Genomic DNA, 21,303 nt, shown 5'->3' with positions numbered 1-21,303 from the left:
CTCGTTTTCCTCTTTTATTCTTTTTCTCTTTCTATTGTTTCCTTTTTGTTTTCCTTTTCTTTTGTTTTTTATTAAACAACGGAGGGGTTGAGGGGTTAGAGTAGTTGGAATGTCATGAGTCCGGGAATATAATTTAATTTACTGGATTTTTTTAAATTTATAATTTATATATATTTAATAAATTTTTTAAAATAAATATAAAATTTAAATAAAAAGTTACTGAATTCAATCAAACGCACACGTATCCCGTTATCAAGTTGGGTTGAACTCCACTTACTTAACGTCATAGGTATTGTGGGCCCAGTATGACGAGACTTTGACATGGAAAATGGGGCCCAATGGATTTTGAAGGAGACAAAACTAACAGTAAGTGGGCATTCCTCTTTTAAGATGTCTAAAAACTGGTGTTCCTGCATTTACTTCTGGACCTTCCTTGTTCCCTGCTCATTTTACATTGAGTAATCTACACCGTATAAATTTTATATTCGAGTTTTGAGAATATATATATTTTTATTATTATTATTATTTTATTTTTTATTTTTAAAAAAACGATTATTAGACAGCATTTTCCGCTTAATAGACAAATTCTATAAGTCAGACTAATGAATTTCAGATACAGAGATGCTGTGCCTGCACATTCTAACTTTTACAATCCAACCTAAATCCATTTCCTTTAGGGTTTTTTTCTTTTCTATTTATCGATTGTTAAGAAGATGTAAAGATTGAACTTTACGAAATAAACCCAAATAAGGGCAAATAAAAATCAAGAAGCACAATCAATTTAACCTAATTGCATCTGCACATAATTTCCTTTAGATCCGAGATTAGCAAATATGCCATCTCCTGCCAGCAAGGCATCTAATATTCTGTCGCACATGTGCTATTGTTGGTGACGATCTCGATGTAAATATTTTGACAATCTGTTAATAGAATACTTCCAGAAAGAATGATTCGTTTAGTAGGGTGCATCTAAATCTTGATGCGAATATATATACATCTTTCAACTGCTTCTAAAATATAATTTCATACTTTAAAACCTAAATTGTAAGAACTATAATTCATACTCCAATCCTAAAATTATTTACCAGTGCTTGCAAAACTGTAGTCAAAAGACAAACCAAACAAGTTGGGGGTAAGGAAGGAGTAAGGATATCTAAGTATGAAAAAAACAATTTGCTCCAAATAATCTTAACGAACTTCTAGCCGACTGAACAAATAGCAGTGTTTAAATTTAATCAACTAAATCAAAAATAAACATCTTTGGTAAATGCAAGGAACTCCTTTCAGAATATAGAACAATTAAAGAGAACAGCTAAGCTATCATTTCAATGCAGTTAACACCAACTCTTTACCTACTATTACGGCAACCAATTGAAATATACAATGAATATACTAATTCTCTTTTTAGAAAGGGAATTCTTAGATGAGATTTGCTCCAACCAGTAGCCCATTTGCTCCAATCTTGGTGGGCATGATTACTTTGGCAACCTGTGCTTTGTTGGCTGGATAGGTTAAACAGTGAATTAGTCAAATTAGTCAAGATGCACGCAAAATATACGTGTCACAATCGATAACCTCAACAAAGAAAAAAGATTATTCAGCAGAATGCTAGCTGAAGAAATCGGCTCCTTTTTCAATGTCATCTGTCTTGATGCTTCCAGATTGAGCCATCAATATTCTGTATACTCTCCTTGAACAGATCTCTCCCAATTTTCTATCATCACCCAACATGTTTTCGACTTTCAAATCTTTCAGCAGAAATTCTTTCTCATGTACCTGAAATTCTCAAGAGAAAATATGTCAGGAACTCATGTTACTCCCAAAGGATCAACATATTTAATGAATGATATGTATCGAATCAGATCACTCCTTCACTATTATTTGTTTAAGAGACTAAATAAGTATTACAAAACAAGCGAACATGTTTCCACAACATTTAAATGTTCAATATTATCAAGTTCTTGTTTAAATGGATCTTTTGAAGGGCGCCTTAACAGTATCCTCATTGCTCAGGAATGAATTACATTTACCAAACAATACCAGCTCCACAATGTAATTTGTCCACTAGTAAATTGACCTTTCTTAAGCATATACCCTCCAGATGAACTGAATGTATGATGATTAGATGCAGTTTTGATGTTTTCACTCTCTTTAGAAAGTCAATTTACCAGATGAACTGAATGTATGATAATCAAATGCAGTTTTCATGTTTTCACTCTCTAGAGAGGTCGTCATTATTTGCGACATCTCCAAAAGCAGATATCTGATTTAAAGTTAACAACGCTGGTGAAAATGGGAGGGATGTTTATCCCCTTCAAACTAAATAATTGACTACAAAACCTGCTTGAAATCCCTGATATCATAAGTATAAGAAATAAGAACTAGGTACTAAACACAAACGTAAAGACAACTAAACCTAATATCTAAGGTAAAAGTTTAATTAATCAGCATTGAAGCCTGGATATATCACATAATACCCAAGGGGAAATGAAGGAAATTTTATCGCATACCGATTTACTTGGATCCATGTAAACATGCAAAAGAGATTTCATTGTGGGATATTTCTTCCATATGGCAATGGCAAATCGAGGCTGAACCTTTGGAATAGCCACCAATGCTTTCAACCTGCATGAGAGGACAGTTCATCAAATAATAAATGCAGCACCCAAAACCAATGTAGCATCAAAGACACCAAAATGGGTAAAGTGGTAAACACGTGTAGAAATGGGTAAGCCATGATGGTTTACGGGATGGTAGTTTTCTTTTACCCACTAACATAGAATTAACAAGTTTGAAACTTCAACCCAAAAAGAAGCACCAAAGTACACTAGAAACTAGCCAAGGCAAAACTAGCTAAACTGTGATCATAACTCTGTCCCCTTTGGAGTCGAATGCAGCAGAGAAGACGGGATAAAGTGTCAGCAGCAAAGGATAAATATCTCTCTAAGTATACAGGACTGGTGATAGAATATGTACATAGAAAAAGAGAAAAAATGTGACTTGAAACTCAAAGATAGAGAAATAACACAAATTTGCAGAATTTGACAAAACTAACTTGGAACACGTTCCCTGCATATAAGTATGATCTTGCTTTGCTTTGATAAGCTCTAAAAGATGACTGCAAGAGCTTAGCAACATGAAGAAAACATTGAATTAGAAGGTTTCCCTGGGCAATATTGAGGGCCTAGCACAAGTGTTCAATTGCAAGGCCGGGGCACTTCCAACAACTTTTCTTGGTTTACCACTAGGAGCATCTAACAAGGACCAAACTGTTTGGGACCTGGTGATTGAAAGGGTGGAAAAGAGGCTAGCAGGTTGGAAAAAAAGGTACTTATCCAGAGGAGGAAGGAAGTATTGATCAAAAGTGCAAAATCGAGTATCCCCATATAATTCAGGTCCTTGTTACACGCTCCAGTTAGTGTTACAAGGACGTTTGGAAAAGATGTAGAGAGATTTTCTATGAGACGGTTCAAATGGGGAAAGTTTCACTTGGTAAATTGAGAGACTGTCACCGCACCAAAGTGCTGGGGTGGAATTGGGATTAAGGATCTAACGGTTTTAATAAGGCATTACTGAGAAACTGGTTATGGAGATTCGGGATAGAGGAGAATGCTTTTTGAAAGGAGGTGATTGCGGAGAAGTATGGTGTTTTAGAAAATGGGTGGAGAACAAAATATGTATCACTTAATTCGTGTGGGCTATAGAGAAATATATTGAAGGGTTGGGAAGAGTTTAATGGAAACATATCATTCAGGGTAGATAATGGGAGTAGGGTAAGTTTTTGGGAATATAAGTGGTGCGGGGACAACATTTTGTAAATCACATTTCCAAACATGTATAGAACCCCATGCCAAAAGGAAATGTCAATCAATCGGGTGTATTGGGATTTTGAATTTTAGGAGGAACTTACAAAATTGGGAGGTTGCAGAATTTTAAAATTCGGTCAATTGCTTCACAAAGAGCTTCTGACTAGGGAAAAGTGTGTTTTCTCCCATATCTCTGTATGGATCTCTAGGGCACTGGGAAAGGTGTGTTTTTTCACTTGGCTAGCTGTGAGGGCGGTGATCTTGACAGCAGAGAAGATGAGGAAGAGGAAGATTAATTGTGTCAGTTAGTGCTTCATGTGCAAAAACTCAAGAGAATATGCAAATCATCTCGCTTTACATTGTCGGATCGCGTCCTATTTGTGGTGGGAAACCCTGAGAAAGTTCGAACTCCGGTGGGTTATGCCAAGCATGATGAAAGAAGACGGAAGAGAAGAAACAGGCAATGAGATGTGGCTTCTCTAGCATCTATGTGGATCGTTTTGGAGAGAGACAAATAGGAGAGCTTTTGATGGAGTACAAAAGGATTTTGCACACTTGAAGATTAGAGTCTTATTCCTTATTTCTTTTCGGTGCACCTATGATGTTCCTATATGCATAGAAGATTGAGTGTCTTTTGAAGAAAAACATATCTTTTTGTAAGGTTTTCTACGTTTTGATATAATTCTTGTATGTGGGTGTTTTTTTGCCCTCTTTTAATAAAATTTATTACTTTATCAAATTATATAAAGAAGTTTCTTGGTAAGAGAAAAATTTGTGCCAAAACAGTAATCACAACCTCAGGAGTACGTTATCGGCGTTTGACCATCACATGTGTTTATGGGCATTGGGAAATTCCAAACTTAGAAAATCAAAAACAGCACAAGCACTTACCAGGGGCTTTTTTTTATCATGTCCTTGTCAACGCAACTCTTGGGAATAAGAGAACCATTTGCATTGACAGATAGTCTTGTTAATTTGTTTCTGTAAAACAAAAGATCATGAACTTCTTAGTACCGAACATCGTAGACATACAAAACAGTAGAAGGAAACATTAACATATTTTTCTTCTCTATTTATTATAGGCAGGTTGACCAAATAAGGAAAGTCCTTAGGCATCTTGCATACTGAAGATATTATGCCTCAAGCATCAGCAATTTTTTAATTTAAAAATACCCCTAAGTACCCTTACAGCCCCCTTAAGTACCCCCTTTCCCCGTAGGACTGGTAGTGGTAGCGCCGTAGCGGTATGGTACCCCCAAAAAATTCTCTTACCTTGTACCCTTAATTCCCCTTAGCCTCAGTCCCCTTAAGGAACCCCCTTCCCCCGGTACCGCCCCCTTACCCAATCCCTTTAAGTACATAGAACCCTCTTCGGGACCCAGAACCCTCCCTTAGACAGCCCTAGTCTCCAGGAGATGAACCAGGACTTGATAGCCTTCCATTATAAACTTCAAAAGTATTTTGCTTTGAAAAACTCTTTCAGTTACCGGCCACCCTTTACTCCTCAATAACATACTCCAAAACTTTTAACTTGAATACAAGTTTCTTTGACAAATCATTAATCTGTTAGAAAGTATTGATTGTCGCCTAAAAACTTTGCATACTAGCACTAACTTAATTATCCCAAACACTTTGTGTAATATGTACATCACAGAAGCATTTGGGGCTAAACTTCTGTAGCTAAATTGAAGTTTCAATGACACAAAGCCAATCATAAGGAAGCACAGGTGTTGGAACTTGGGACACTCCTTGAAAGTCAATGTTAACTTGTATTTTTTATGCAATTATTTAACATACTATCTTCAACATCAGGGTAACCATATATACAAGCAAAATTTCTCCACCAACATTCAGACTAATTTTCTTAAATATTATTAATTATTAAGTATTAAACAATGATCATAGCACTTTGACATATAAACTAGCTATTAAACACCATAATAAACTTGGAGGAAACTAGTTATCCTATAGGATATTACTATTGTGAAGATAAGAGTCGAGAGCAACACCAAACCCTGACTCTACCTTGTGATAACTATTAAGACTCTTTGAGCACGAGTTGAATTCTTTCAATATAAAAACAGTCTCAGCCCAAAGTACGAAGATTAGGGAAAATAATGACTCTAATGCAGGTCACTGTTCTAGATTAATCCATAAAAACTAGCGAATACAAAAAAAGAAAAAAGAAACATGAAATCCAATTCCCAGATTATGAAGCATTGAGCTAAGGGATCACTTGATTCAAGGATTTTCTATGCAAGGATTATCATCAAGGGATAGTTATAGGGCAGCCCGGTGCACAAAGCATCCTGCGTTCACGCAGGGCCCGGGGAAGGGCTACACTCTAAAGGAGTGTGATGTAGGCATCCTGACTTGATGCAAGCATCAGTAGTTGATTCCACGGCTCGGATCCGTGACATATCGATCACACGGAGACAACTTGATCGTTGCTCCAAGGCTCCAATAAAGGGAGAGTTATACGATGAATAATAATGAGAGAATTTTTTTTTTTTTGATAAGGGTAATGAGAGAATTGTTATTCAGTGAATAATAATGCAGGGATTATAATACGATGAATAATACAGGAATAGTCATGCAGGGTGCCTACTTTAACGGCATTTGTATTTACATAATATTATTTTTTGTTCCACATTTTACCTCCCCTGGAACAATATATAGATGTTTGCATAAGTTATATTAGTACTAATTATACAAAGTTTGATTGGATGGAAGGTGCTTTTTATTTTTATTTATTTAACTTAATGAATTTCTTTCTTTTAATTATTGGTTGTAATTTTTAATTCTAAGTTATACATGTTAAAATCTTATTGGTCCATTTGCCACGTAACCAGCGATTACATTTCACGCATGTGATGTGTTGAATGAAGGTGTTCAGAAGATACACTTCTGGCAAGTAGAGGTGTCTAGTTGGTCAATTGGAAAGTGAAGGTGTTCAACTGATTGTTAGTAACAAATTGATATTATATAGATGTTCGCATATATTGGATCCACTGCATTGTCCAAGAATTCAAGTTCACTGAGATATGACTTTGACATACCTAAACTGACAAGAAGCTAAGCTGTAAGTCAGCCCAGCTACATGTTCAGCTAATTCAGCTTCATCAACACAATGTCTTGAATGCACCTTAACGAAATTAATTGTTAACTTGGATAGAACCTGCCCAAAATATAAAAGGAGGAACTCAACACCCAAGGAATACCACCAGAATTTCAAGCTTACATGAATCAGACAATTAAAAATTTCCAATAATTACAAGAACAAGTGTTGCAACAACCTCCTCTATAGGTGGCCGTTTCCAACCAATATGATTGGCAGGGTCCTTGTATTGACCTTGTTCCCTATCACCAATAGCAGTAACAATTATCAGTCATTAAACAAGTATCCCAGTTTGTCGCAGATGATTATAGATGATAGATATGAACTTCCTTCATAGTAGCTCTTAAGCATACAACAACAAACCCAGTGTAACCCCGCAAGTGGGGTCCGGGGAGGATAGTGTGTACGCAGTCTTATCCCTACTTTGAGAAGGTAGAGAGACTTTTCCGGTAGACCCTCGGCTCAAGAAATAGTAGCTCTTGAGCATGATAAGTTGAAATGCATGATGGAAGATGATCAAATTTCACTGAAAGCATTAGCATATGAAAAGGTTACACTACAATTCAAATGACTACTCATTCATCTCAGCACTTTCAAACTGAATCAAAGCTTTAGATGCTCGTTGAATTAGGTGAATAGCGTGTGCCTCTCTAAAAGCTTCAGCTATTAGAGAGGAGAGAAGACACGTTTATTTACTTACATTAGGTCTGCACATCACCCTCACATGCGAGCTTGAATCTTTTTCTTGAACCAGGCACATGAAAATTCTATATGATAATGGGTGATACTCGAAACCAAGACCTTTGTCTGCTGCAATACCATGTTGAGTTGTGTGACCACCTCTCTAAAAATTAAAATTGGACACATTTATTTGCTTATATTAGGTCTGCGACGAAATCATTCGAACCATGGATTGTGGTACCTTTTGCAGGAATACATTTGGTAGTGCCTTTAACCACTGCCTCAATGTGCATCAAATGGAGCATGTTCAAGAAACATTAATCTAGCAAGCATGCCTTCTCTAAGTCATCCAAAATGATTGGTTGCATGCATCAGGTGAACTATGAGACATCTCCAAAGATGTTTTCATGTAGGAGTTTATTGCACGTTCAGCTATATTTCAGGTATTATTTTAGTTCAGACACTTATAGGATACAAATATAAAGATCTTTCGGCAAAAAGAAAAGCAGATTTTTCAATGTTTGTGCGGGGCTTTATCTCTCTGTCTGGTCTCTTCTCTTCTCTTTATTAGCAAATTGTTTGCCTCTTAGAACACAAGTCTTAACCAAGGAAAACTAACAAGCTTAAAATTGAAAAAGAGTTGGAATAAAGGACAAAAACAAGTATTGTCAACCTTTTGTTGATGTATGCCATTAGCTTGTTTGTGAGATAACAGACTGTATGAAGAGGATAAAGGCGTTGAACACGGGAAACATGACTCATCAATGATTCGCTATTCACAAGGTCGCAAAACTCCTCGGCCTCACATATGATTAATATATATGGAACTTTGATAACTTCTGATGAAATCTGCGCAGAGTAAGAGTCTAATGACATCAAAAAATTGCAAAGGCTAGAAATAGAAGCTATCCTTAGATAGAACCAATGCAAAAACTTGGAAACTGTAGCAGCAGAAGCATACAATTGCCATCATACACAACAGATGGAAAGCTCAAACAAACTTTTGGCACAGTTCAAAAAAAAACTTTGGCCGAGCTATCAAAACACTGAGACCAGCACTAAGCTCTTTTCTTGTTTGATCAAGTAGACCAGCACTAAGCTCTTTCTAACCCCAATGGACATCTGACATTATTCTTGGGATGTAAGTGTTACTTTCTTCGTTTAGATTCAAAAAATGGGGGGGGGGGGGGATGAGGATAGTGGGCCGACACACACAAATGTGAATGTGATGAAACATTAAACAACAAAGGGAAATTTGTGGGAGGGATAGAATCTGCAGCAACTCTTAAGGAGGACCAAAAGAAAGAAAAAGGAGAATTGGGAGAAAACTGTAGGCTGGCAAGCAAATTGGTGCCACGAAACCCCTCCAGCCGCATTAATTCCACAAGCTGTAATAGGATATCAACACCCATTTGGACTTGAGCCACAACCGCAAAAATTCAAAATAACAAGGTATTTCATCTTATTTGATACATAGTCACACAAACGCACACACATCTCTATAGGGGTTTGAGTTAAATTGTAATGTTGGACACAAATACATGCGCATATATATAACAGGTTTGAGTAAAATTGCAATATTAAAGCTTGGGTATTATGAGATTTCAGTTAAATTGATGGAGTTTGGTCTCTACAGGAGTGTGTAACCTTAAACATGAAATTTTATTACCAGATAAGGAAAAAGAAATTTGCTTCTGCAAAGATAATCATCATTCAAATGGATATCACATAAATATGTACATATTTGAGCACCAAACAGTCAGTTGTGAAACTATTATTCTACTAAAGCTAAATGTGTACAAAAGTTAAATATTTGACACGTTAAAAAGCAATCATAACAAGGTGGTTCGAGATGACAGGCTAGCTGAAATCTGCCAAGATTCTGAAGAATAAGTTACCTTCGATATTTCCTCCGGAACACTCATTGACCACACAATAGACTTTTCAATTGGATTTGATGAAACTCGGAAGGAAAGACCTTTTTCCGCAAGCCTTGATAGCAAATGACCTGACTTAGACAACATAACCATGTAAGACAGTTGTAATGCATAATAATGGACAAAGGAGAAAGGGAGAAACAAACAGAAAAACAAAATCTACCTCCGATCGATCCTAGTTCCACAACTTTGGTGTCAATGTGAGCTACAATAGACTTAAGGGCAAACTTTCCCTTTTCCCACTTTTCCTTTTCCTTTTCTCGCTTTTTTATCTCTGCAGCTTCAGCCTTCTGGGCCGCCTTTTGCAATTTCTCTCGCTATATAATGCACACTAGATTATATGCCAGAACTAATTAACCTCATCCAAATAAATAGGTTTTTGTTGGGAAGACTTACCTCTTTCTGCTGCTTCTTTTCTTCATTTAGGCGAAAGCGTTCATCCTTTGACATCCTCGTTTTCCCTGTTACTTCATCTACACTGCTTCTGTTACTTTTCTTGCCTTTGCCTTTACCTCTCGGTCTTGAGATGTCATCGTTTAACTCCAAAATATCACTTTCGTCGTCAGGATGACCATGGTCCTGAAAGCAAACTAGACCGTCAAAATTTACGTAGAGACAAGGCCTTGCGAGAATTTAAAGGGACTTCTAGACAAAAATACAAACATATGTTAAGAACCGTGCTTTTGAGCGCATCCTTCAAGCTAATTATTCAAGCATATCTCTGGATCGAATTATGATCTCAAGATGCGTTCTCCATTTGGCAGAATATGAACCCTATAGTCCTGGATATGAATCTGCTCTTCAGGGTGCATAGATCTCTAATATTAGATTGAAATTCTTCTGTTCTTCTAATCACTTTTAAAAAAGAAAAGAAACCCTTAGAAGTAACTTTTGAACATTTTGGATATTTGCAGTTTACAGGTAGCTGTATTTAAATGAAATGAGTGGTTCATGAACAAAACTAACTCTCCTATGTTAAGCTTAACTAGAGCACAAGCCCGGATTGTCAGAACTTTTGGCGAAAAAACGTTCATGAAGGACTCCTTCCATATTTTATTCTCTGGAAAAAATAGCACTTAGGGTTTCTGTTTTCCACGTCAGGTCCTCCATGCTCAACAGCCCTAAACCTCTCCCTCACTTTCTTCCTCAACCTCTCCCTCTCACCTCTTTCTCACAGTTACTCTGTTCCCCTCAGTCAGTGCCGTTTTGCTGGTGCGGCAAAATTATTGTACTTCAAGGCTTTAGGTATTGCGTCCCTTCGACATGTCCAATGTAAGAAAACTTTGCCTATTCTCTCTCTCTCTCCCTCCCTCCCTCCTCTCTCTCTCTCTCCCCCTCTCTCTTTCTCTCTCCAGTTCAATCTAATCTTCTCGTTGCTGATGTTGTCAACCGACTACTCTTTCCTTCCAAAACCTCTTTTCATCTTTGAAATCCCATTTTATTCAATTAAATCTTTATTTTAGTCCGACAAAATGAGATTGTTCATTTTGATAGCACAATAAAAAGTAAATTTGACTGGAATTGGGAGGAACTCGCATTAGAGTTAAAACAGTAAAATCTGTTCTTAGTTAAGCTCGAGCCCAAACTTTAACTTGAGAAACAAAAGAAAAATATTTTTTTTTTAAACCCCTCCCAAATTAGGAGGATCTATAGTGTTTCCACACTTCGTCTCCAGCATAACTCGAACTCAAGACCTAACAGTCGTAGGTGGAGGTGCTTTTACCAACTGAGCAAGCCTCACTTGTCATAGAAAAGCAGTTTACGCTCTGGCAATAAGCAAATAGAGATGAACTTGAATATCCACAACTATGTATCGCTCCCTTATTCATGTTTCAATTTACAGACAGTATATGGTTCCACCCCCATATTCCTGAAGCAAATTATGGGGTATCTTTATTAGCTTATAAAGTTGAACAAATGTTCAATCAACTTAATTTCCAGTGATATATTTTGTAGTTAGAGTACCAGAAGCCCTTAAAGTTAATCGAACATGTGCTTTTCTTTTTATTCTCTTCTTCTTTCGTTCTATCCACCCAAAAATCTTACAACCTTCTTTGATTGATGCACGTTCCAAGGAATGGTCCAACAATAATTCAATCTCCCATTGAAAGCTGGCCTTTCATTTTGAGGGGCACACATGGACAAAATGTGGGGAGCTGCAGAAGGGGGATGTTTTTATTCATATTAAGAAGCACAAGGGAATGAAAAATTATTGCTATGCAGAAAAAGCAAATACTGAAAGAAAAACAATAAACTTTAACCAGGGAAACACACCAGAGAAGGACCAGCTTCAACCAAATATCGATGAGAAACATCCTCTGCCGTGAGCATAAAATTGTCATTAACTGTTCGACAGTTTTTCGTCTCAGTTGTATAACCTGAAAGTTAATTCCAGCATGGAAAAATTACTTCTTTATTTTCTTATTGAAGTGATGATAAGATGCAAAGACATCTGTTGTCACTTAGCCAGTAGATTAGACAACAGTAGCTTACCAAGAGAAATTGTGGACTTAAAAGGTCTGGAGCTCAATTCTGTCTCCTTTACAATTGCCTTAGTGGAACAAACTTTCTCCTCCTCATTCCAGGAAACAAGCTTACCACTATCCTCAGATTCATTATCAGACTCCAAACAAATTAGTCCATCAATTCCTGAAGAAAAGCTTATATCTAAGAAGAGCCGCACGTTCAAGTCAAAGAACTGCATAAGAAAAAACCTTTCACAAAGGCAAATCTATAAAATAAATCTTTTCAAACAAAATCTACCAAAATAGTGATGCAAGCCCTTCTGAGTTATAGCAGTCCACCTGTGCAAGGAAAGGTGTGGACAAAACCCTGAGGCGTAAGAGAATCATCTGAGGATTGACATTTCTTTTGTTAAAGTGTTACTCCCGGAGAATAGAATACCCAACTAGACCAGCAAATGAGAAGAATTCTACAAGTTTATGAAAGCTAGGTTGGCATTTTCGTAATTGTTTCATATAAACTTAATCCATATGCCAATGTGCCCATTTGAGTAAAAACTAAATATATATTAAGACCAAAATATCCCCTTAATCATCCTGTTCTTGCACCGGAGGAAAATACATATGAGGTATACACCTGACTAGCTCAAACCATTATGCCTGACCTCGACTCAAGGCACACGCTGAATCTGCCTTTGTGCACAATAACTGAATAGCAACACAATTCATAGGAGCAGTCAGGGTGATGCAGCACAAAGAGCAAACCGAACTTCCACTCGTCCATTTATGAAGAAGAATTACAGAAGTCTGCTACTATTAGTTAACATGATATGTGTCCAAAGGAAACAGGTAAACACACGGGGAAAAGAAGTTTTGACTCTTTAAGGACAGATTGTGATTGGAATGTGGCACATTTAATTTAAGTCACATTCTGGTGGCAGACCAGAGATACTGTAAATGCATTTCATGTTCTTTTTTTTATAAGGTAAGTAATTTTATTAATCAATGGGATAAAAACTCCCGTATACAAGAGGTATACCAAAAAGTAGAGGATCTGCAACAAAGCATGAGTCTCTATGAAAGGCACTCAATCATCTATACAAGTTGGAATCTAAAGGATGCACCAAAAAGCAATCAAAGAAAAAAAGCTATTCCTCAAATGTACAAGATCATTTTCAATCCCCTCAAACGCTTTCCTATTTCTTTCCTTCCATATAACCCACATGAGAGCTAGCGGAGCAACCTTCCAAGCCCTATGTTTTTTGATCCTACTTCTGAAAGCCCGCTGAGCAACACATTTCTGAGAGTACCTGGAATTACCCACTGTGTACCAAAGCAGTTCAGGGCCATCCTCCAGAGACCCAAGGCCATCTTGCAATGTATCAGAAGGTGATCAACTACTTCGCCCGAGCATTTGCACCATTTCATGTTCTTTATACAGTTAACTAGTAAAGTTGGAGAAGCAATGTTCCAGAAGGGCCTAGAAATGCGCGTTTATATAATAATATGAAAGCTTAAGCCTCAACGCCCTTGTAGGCTCATACTGCCTTGAAGGAAAAGCAACTATAATGCCCATGATACATCAACTAACGCCTAACGGTCAAGCTTCTGGATTGAACGATGATGACAAAGCCATCACTATAAAATAATGGAGTAACAGTTATCAAATAAAGAATAAACTGAGGATGACTGATGTATAACGTTAACTAATGACAGAAGGACCAAATGATTTAACTGGGATACTAACATAAATTAACTGTTACGTCTTACACCTTCTCCAAATATCATGAAGTATAATTCATTTCCTATGCATTTTAGAGTTTTTGCACAGTTGACTTGCACACAAATCTCTCATAAAGAACTATATATGAACTCTCCCAAAAAACTTTCCTGACCGTCGCTTGTAAGTTTTGCTATTTCTCAATTTTTAAATTGCTGGGATTTAAACCATCTCTGACTTGTGCTATGGGAATTAATTATCTTCTTCATAGAAGAAAATATTTGGTGTCAGACGTTTGCCTCTTGACACTAATCTAAAACCCAAGAAAAGAAATCCCTTCATAGTGGTAAATCTGATGTGACAATACTCGGCATTCAATAATAACTTTGAATTAGGCCAATTGAAAGCTTACCGCCATCATTTTTGTGGTCTAAAGTTGACGAAGAGCAATTCTGTGAAACAGTAATAGCTTTAGTACATCTGACTATGGGGACACTATACTTTGAAAGCTCTGATGCCGGTGTTTCAGCAACCATGGATGGGGTCAAATCAAGACCTGCAGGAGAGACTATTTTCATCAACACTTGTTTCCCTTCTTCCTTCTTTTTTTTTGAAAAAAGGAAGTCTACTATTGAATGCATAAATTCCCAAACTTCAGAGAAATAAGACTTAAAGGCACAAATTGCAACAGAAATCTCAGTGATGGAGAAAATCTACAACCAAGCCTTCAGCAATCATTCCAAACCACCCAAAATAAACAAAGGAATGTAGAAGATGGCATGTAGGTTAACAGAGTACAACAACAACAAAAAAAAAACCCAGTGTAGTCCCATGAGTGGGGTCTGGGAGGGTAGACAGTACGCAGACCTTACCCTTACAGTGAATGTAGAGAGAGGTTAACAGAGTACAGCATTAGCAGAAATTCAGAACACTTTTCAAGATAACAACCTAAGTCTCCAAAGAGCCATATACAAGAATTAATTAAATTCAGTGACAAGTGTCCAGCATCGTAGAATTTCAAGTTAATTTCTGAATAACCATAAAAGACCCAAAAACCAATAATTTGTCTAACAAGGGATTCACGGTCAATTAAACTTCAAGTGAAATACAGTTCACAATTATAAACAATTCAAAATGGTTTCTTAATGATTACTCAATATGCAAAAGTGCATAACGTATTCAGGGGCGGTGCTACCTTGTCCAAGGTGAGTCAATTGAGACCCTTTCCCATGAAATTTAGACTGTGTAGATAGGTAATTGTCTTGTACGTATGTGTGTGTGTGTGTGTGTGTATAGAGAGAGGTTAACAGAGTACAGCATTAGCAGAAATTCAGAACACTTTTCAAGATAACAACCTAAGTCTCCAAAGAGCCATATACAAGAATTAATTAAATTCAGTGACAAGTGTCCAGCATCGTAGAATTTCAAGTTAATTTCTGAATAACCATAAAAGACCCAAAAACCAATAATTTGTCTAACAAGGGATTCACGGTCAATTAAACTTCAAGTGAAATACAGTTCACAATTATAAACAATTCAAAATGGTTTCTTAATGATTACTCAATATGCAAAAGTGCATAACGTATTCAGGGGCGGTGCTACCTTGTCCAAGGTGAGTCAATTGAGACCCTTTCCCATGAAATTTAGACTGTGTAGATAGGTAATTGTCTTGTACGTATGTGTGTGTGTGTGTGTGTATATATATATATATATATATATATATATATATATACTACAAAACCCCTTGCTTTCTTACTTCTTTATATTTTTTGAAATTGAACATATCACAAAAAGAACACAAATTAAACTAAATATCACGCGAAAAATTCCCAAATCCAAAATTGCAGATATTCACGTTGTTTTCTAAATAATCACTTAGAGACCAAAAACAAATAAAAGCTTATTTTCAAACAAATGTGTCCAAAATTGTGGTATTTCAGGATAATTGCTTCAATAACAGCTTAAATATCCAATAATTCATAATTCAAGCAACTCAAATTCAAATGAAAACCCGTCAAAAAGTAAAAGAAAAGGAAATATCGAACTCACCGGAAAACTTAGGGTTCAAAATTGAAGAGGAACCAAATGAGCATTTAACAAATGAGACTTCGGGTTTGGAAAAATCAGATAATGGGGTATCAGCGACAAATAAAGGAGTGGACTTTGAGGGTTTAAATGGTGTCGGGTCATCGTCATCGTCGATGATGAGGACTGGGGGCTTCAATTTAGTACTCGACTCCTCAATTTTTTGCTTCTTCTTGGACGGAATTGCCAGTGGCGTCGATAGATCAACGGTGTCGTTTTGGTTGACGGAGAAATAATCGGCGCTGTTGACAGCGTCATCGTCGTCGGAGAGAATGTCCACGGCGATCGGCTGAGACATTTTGAGAAGTTAGAAATATTAAATGCTTCTTTTTCGAAAGCGTCTTCAGTATTAGGGCGGGAAAGGAAAGGGAAGGGAAATCGTATAAGAGAAGGCAAATGGATATGTTTATGGATGAATTATTCTAATTTCATTTCCACATAGAAAATATTTCTTACTATGAGTAAATTATATTTTAACTATTTTGCCGTGTTTAGTTTGGTAAAAAAAAAAAAGTACCATGTAACTGTAATATAAGATAAAATATATGATATACGAATAATGTTCTGACTTCTGACAATGGTTTTTGGCAAGTGTTTGGATATTTTCAACAACAATAATTTTCAAGGGCTTAATACTAAAAAGAATGTTCATAACGTAAACTAATTTTTCAAAAATTATTTGTTGTCATACATAAAATATGCTAATTGAACTTGCATTAATAAGGTGGAATTTCAATTAAGTTATCAATTAGACATTTTCATGCTAGCAAATTAGGGAATGTTTTATCCCATAATATGAGACGTTTTGGTGTGAATTCGGATTTAATGGGCCATTAATATGATAACGGACATGCAGAGGTGTATCTATGTGTTGGAGCAAGGGCCGCATGAACCTAGGGGTGTCAATGGTTCGATTCGGCCGGTTATTTTATAAAATTTGTATCGCACCAATTTTTCAGTTATTATATTATGTATAACCAAACTTAGACTTTTAGAAACCATACCATCATGTTGATTTCTCTTCGGTATCGGTACGGTTCGGTAAATTTTCGGTATTTTTAAATATCATTTAAAAGTCACTGGTAGAAGCAGAATACAATAATATACGTACTTTTATATAACTTAGCAAAACTCTCTAGATATTTTTACTATTCGAATGAGAGCCTTGGCGTAACTGGTAAAGTTGATTCCATGTGACGAGGAGGTCACGGATTCGAGCCGTGGAAACAGCTTCTTGCAGAAATGCAGGGTAAGGCTGCATACAATAGACCCTTATGATCTGGCCCTTCCCCGGACCCCGCGCATAGCGGGAGTTTAGTACATCGAGCTGCCCTTTTTAAAGGGTGATGAATTAAGAAAACATGAAAGATGACTAGAGTATAGATCCATCTAAGCGTAAAAGAAACTAAGCAAATACAACAAAAAATAAATAAATAACCACACAAATGAAAAGATATTAAGCAAGTTGATACTTAAGAATAAAGTCTTTATATAGAAGATTAAATATTCCAAAATATAAATTTAAATCATACAAAAGAAAATATATTCAATATATTGTAATTTGCTACTCATAATCACTAGAATACCGCGTGTCTTAACAGTGAATATGCTGAAAATAGTTTAGTTCAATAAGAGTAGTATAATAGGTTTGAAAATTAGGATTTTGAATTTAATTAGTTGTTGCCTTGTAACCATATTCATAATTCCAATGCTCAAGGAAAAATTTATATTAATGCTTTATTATTTTTAAACTTAATATATAAATACATTTTCCCATGTAAATTTATTCGGTACGGTTCGGTAATTTTTTGGTTTATTTTCATAAAATAAAAAATTTACCCTAATTATCGGTATTGTTATAGATTTATATAAAAATCTACGGTTTTATTAAAAAAAACCTACAAATCGGTTCGGTCCGGTCGGTTTAGTCGGTTTTTAAATATCCATTGACACCCCTATGTGAACCCATGCTGCTCTCTTTATACCATGTATAATAATGTTATATTTCTTCAAAAATATTTAAATATACATGTGTACACCCAACCTCAAGTAGTCATATGGTTCAATGATTATTGAATGCACCTTTAAAAGTGAAGTTAGAGGTTCATTTCTGAGTTTATACTTTGTAAGCATATCTAGTGTCCCCTCTTGTGTTTAAATCAAGTATTTTTTTTTTCTATTTGGTTTATTCATTAAAAATCCCCAAATTTAGCACATTGAAATCCTTGAATCCCTTTGTCATCGCAAAATATATCTAAATAAAATACAACTAGTCTGGTTCAAAGGGTGGCCGGTAAAGACATATCAAATCCATGACTGACACTTTTCAAAAAAGTATAAATCTAACTCCCGAAATTAAAGAAAGAAGAAAACTGGCAAGATCTATTACTCAGGGAGAGACATCCAGAAGAAAGACAAATAATTTCAAGAAAAAAGAATGCTGAAAAAATAGAAAATATCATTACGTAGACATTAAAAAAAATTGACAAAAGATAAACACACATATGTGTGTGTGTGTTAAAAATCGCTAAACTTTTAAGAAATTTTTTAATTTTAACATATAAATTTTATATTCATCTTTTTGTAATAGTGCACCCTTTTTTTTTGGGAATCTTGGATCCGCCTATGCGAACATCTTGTGGTAAACCAAGAAAAATAAAGATTTTCATGCTTGCTGATGTTTGATTATAATTCAATATTTTATGACACTACTTGTCTTATATTTTGAGGATTTAACGATAGATTGCGTGGTGTTTGAGCTTAATTGAGTTGGTTTTATATGTAAGAACATTTGAACGTGAAGTGGAAAGAAAATTGGACAAAATGGCATTGAGACGTGAAAGTAAAGCACGAATGAAAAATCGACACCAAGCACGGAAAGGACGACGCCCCATACACACTCCAGGGCGCCAACCCTATCGTGCTCCATGGCGCTTCGCGAGGCGCGGAAAGATGCCTAGCGAGGAAAAGGCAACGCCCTAAATGCCGCTTCACATTGACACTCCATGCCCGAGAAAAATTAGTTTCCTTATTGATTTTGGACTCGGACACGCCGATTTTTATCTATAAATACCCTCTAAACTCATTTTGGATGGGTTGAAAATATTTTAGAGGCAAGAAGGACTGCAAAATACAATTGGAGCCCGAAATCATCACATCCTTCACCCATTTCTCTAGTATTTGTAGTTTTATGACTCAAAATACTTTAGTGATTGTCCACATTGTCCATACAATTATGAGTGGCTAGAACCCCTCTTGTTCTGGGGTTATTAGTAGTTCTTGATTGTTGATATTTAATGGTTGATGAGATTACTTGATTATATCATAATGATTTGTTTATACAATATTGTTCTTAATTACTTAATTGCATAACTAACAATAGAATACTATACACGAATTTATAATTGAACTCTAAGGCGGAAGCTATAAATTGCATATATGATTGAATAAAGTAAGATTTTGAATCTGGTCATGAGAGAGCACATTCGCAATTAGGATAGGCATATGATAATTGTATTACTTGGTTATTTTTGCGGGAGTTACTCATGCGTTCTAGTTAATTAATTTGATTAAATAGACATAAAATATTATATTTGCTTGAATATGCAAACGAGGTGTCCAAAGAACGCTGTGAGCAAAATTAAGTCTATTAATCAACATATCAGATAGATTAAGCATTTAAATCAACCGAAAAACACAACGGAATAGGTACTAATCCATAACCCCGAAATATCCCATCAGATAGATTAAGCATTTAAATCAACCGAAAAACACAACGGAATATGTACTAATCCATAACCCCGAAATATCCCATCTAATTGAGTTTGCTCTTAAGTTATTCGTGTGCTCTACTTGCATCATTGTCTCTTTGCGTAATTGTTATTTTTCGGATTTTAGTTATGTCAAAACACAATCATCTTTAGGAAAATTACTTAAACAATTAATTTGTAATTAGTGTAGTTTAGTCAGTAGTTAATCATAAGTACTCGTGGGAACAATATTTTCTTATCACTTTATTACTTGTTGATTGCATATACTTGAAATTTGGACTAACGTTAATTGGTTATAGCCTGAAAGGATAGTGACGTGACCCAAATGGTGGATATATAAAAGGCATAATATTAAATACTATGTGTGTGGATAAGTGAGGCCCAAATATAATTGGCTTGTGATGGATAGACACTCTTTATAAATAGAGGCCAACCCCCCTTTCCCTAGCTATTAAAAACCCTAGTGTAGTCTGTCTTTGGAATACGTGGTAATAGTAGACGTCCATCAGTCAAGTTCGCCAGACTGTGAGAGCGGGTAGTTAGTGGATTGTGGAAGTTGGTCTCAGGCTTAATCGTCGTTTGTTGTCATCGTTGAATCGATATAGTTGAATGGTACGCTTTCTTAAACTCTAACTCTAGATTGATTGTATAATTGTCTCTTAATTTTTACTATGGCTACAACTTAATTATCTTACTATTGGTATAAGAGCCACCATAGTTAGAAATTAAGATCAAGAATTAATCTTCAATTTAAACGAAAAATAATTGTTGTAAGTTTCGGATGGTAGTTCGTCATTGTTTTTACTGAAACATTGTTTAATCTCTTATGTGGCCTTGTGATTAGATTAAAAAAAGGAAGAAAAGTTGATAACGAAAAGTTGTTGGTAGCGATAAGAAGCCCTGAGTGGCTTAGTCAATTAAACCATTCCTATTTTGTAAAGGAATAGAAAGATTCCTTTACTGAATTTTGTTTCATGTGATTTGTATTGAATTGGACGTGATATTGGAATAATAAAAATTCCTTTTACGAAAAAGTTAGATCTTTTTCAAGTTTACATGGAAAGCTACAACTTGGATATGTTGAATATAATTTCTAATCAATTTTATTTTTTTGTCTTATCAAAAGATTGTTTTGTTTCATGTCCGATATAACAATTGTATTGAAGTCTGTGTTTGGTGTATTATTTGTATACAAAGTACGAAATTAAATTCAAATATAATACTGAACGATTTAATAGTATATGGGCTTATTCACATGTATATGGTACTACTTAAATAAGAATTTATGATTAATAAATAGTTTTACTAAAGTAGTCTATTTAGTTGAAGTCATTGAAAATTCTTAATAATTTTATACATGTGAAATAATATAATACATGGATTCAGAGATATGATTAATAAATAGTTTTCACCAAAGTAATCTATTTGTGTGAGTCATTGAAATATTCTCATTATACCGTGTCTAAATTGTCATTGAAATATTACATTAGTTGCTGGAGTTTATTTACCTTATGATACTAGTGACTAAATTAATTTATGAGATAATATATTATATTTCAACCCAAAGGATGGAGCTTAATATCTTGGATTCTCATGTATATATAAAAAAAGACAAGGACAATTTGTTATAAGAGGAGGTTTTGTGTCTTTTGCCTAAGGGAAGGACAAAATGTATGCCTTGTACTCTTGGATAATAGGGGAAGGAGATTTTGTATCTCTTGCCT

At 35.5% G+C, this 21,303-nt stretch overlaps 1 protein-coding gene across 2 annotated transcripts; it reads right to left on the bottom strand.

Annotated features, from left to right (window-relative positions):
- Positions 1-1,189: 1,189 nt before the first annotated feature.
- LOC107822427 (uncharacterized) lies at positions 1,190-16,207 on the bottom strand. 2 transcript variants are annotated; one of them, XM_016648968.2, is made up of 13 exons: positions 15,774-16,207; positions 14,137-14,280; positions 12,036-12,191; positions 11,817-11,920; positions 9,939-10,121; positions 9,706-9,859; positions 9,504-9,613; positions 8,279-8,454; positions 7,103-7,166; positions 6,866-6,984; positions 4,698-4,787; positions 2,511-2,625; positions 1,190-1,776 (listed from the first exon to the last, which is right to left on the bottom strand). In XM_016648968.2, exons 1-13 carry the CDS (start codon positions 16,105-16,107, stop codon positions 1,609-1,611), a joined length of 1,917 nt encoding a protein of 638 aa, XP_016504454.1. In that variant the 5' UTR covers positions 16,108-16,207; the 3' UTR covers positions 1,190-1,608. The 2 variants fall into 2 exon arrangements, with proteins under 2 accessions (XP_016504454.1, XP_016504456.1); XM_016648970.2 differs by lacking the exons at positions 6,866-6,984; positions 7,103-7,166.
- Between the last annotated feature and the right edge of the window lie 5,096 nt (positions 16,208-21,303).

Source organism: Nicotiana tabacum, chromosome 13 (genome assembly GCF_000715075.1).
Source record: "Nicotiana tabacum cultivar K326 chromosome 13, ASM71507v2, whole genome shotgun sequence".
NCBI lineage: Eukaryota > Viridiplantae > Streptophyta > Magnoliopsida > Solanales > Solanaceae > Nicotiana > Nicotiana tabacum.
The sequence above is the reverse complement of the archived record's forward strand: the minus strand, read 5'-3'. Positions and strand labels throughout refer to the sequence as shown.

Excerpts from the sequence above, each read along its gene's own strand:
- LOC107822427 (XM_016648968.2), bottom strand. The coding sequence starts at position 16,107 with ATGTCTCAGCCGATCGCCGTGGACATTCTCTCCGACGACGATGACGCT. Across the intron at positions 12,192-14,136 it reads AGACCACAAAAATGATGGCG|GAATTGATGGACTAATTTGT; the intron begins GTAAGCTTTCAA and ends GCTTTTCTTCAG. Across the intron at positions 10,122-11,816 it reads TTGAAGCTGGTCCTTCTCTG|GACCATGGTCATCCTGACGA; the intron begins GTGTGTTTCCCT and ends GTTTGCTTTCAG.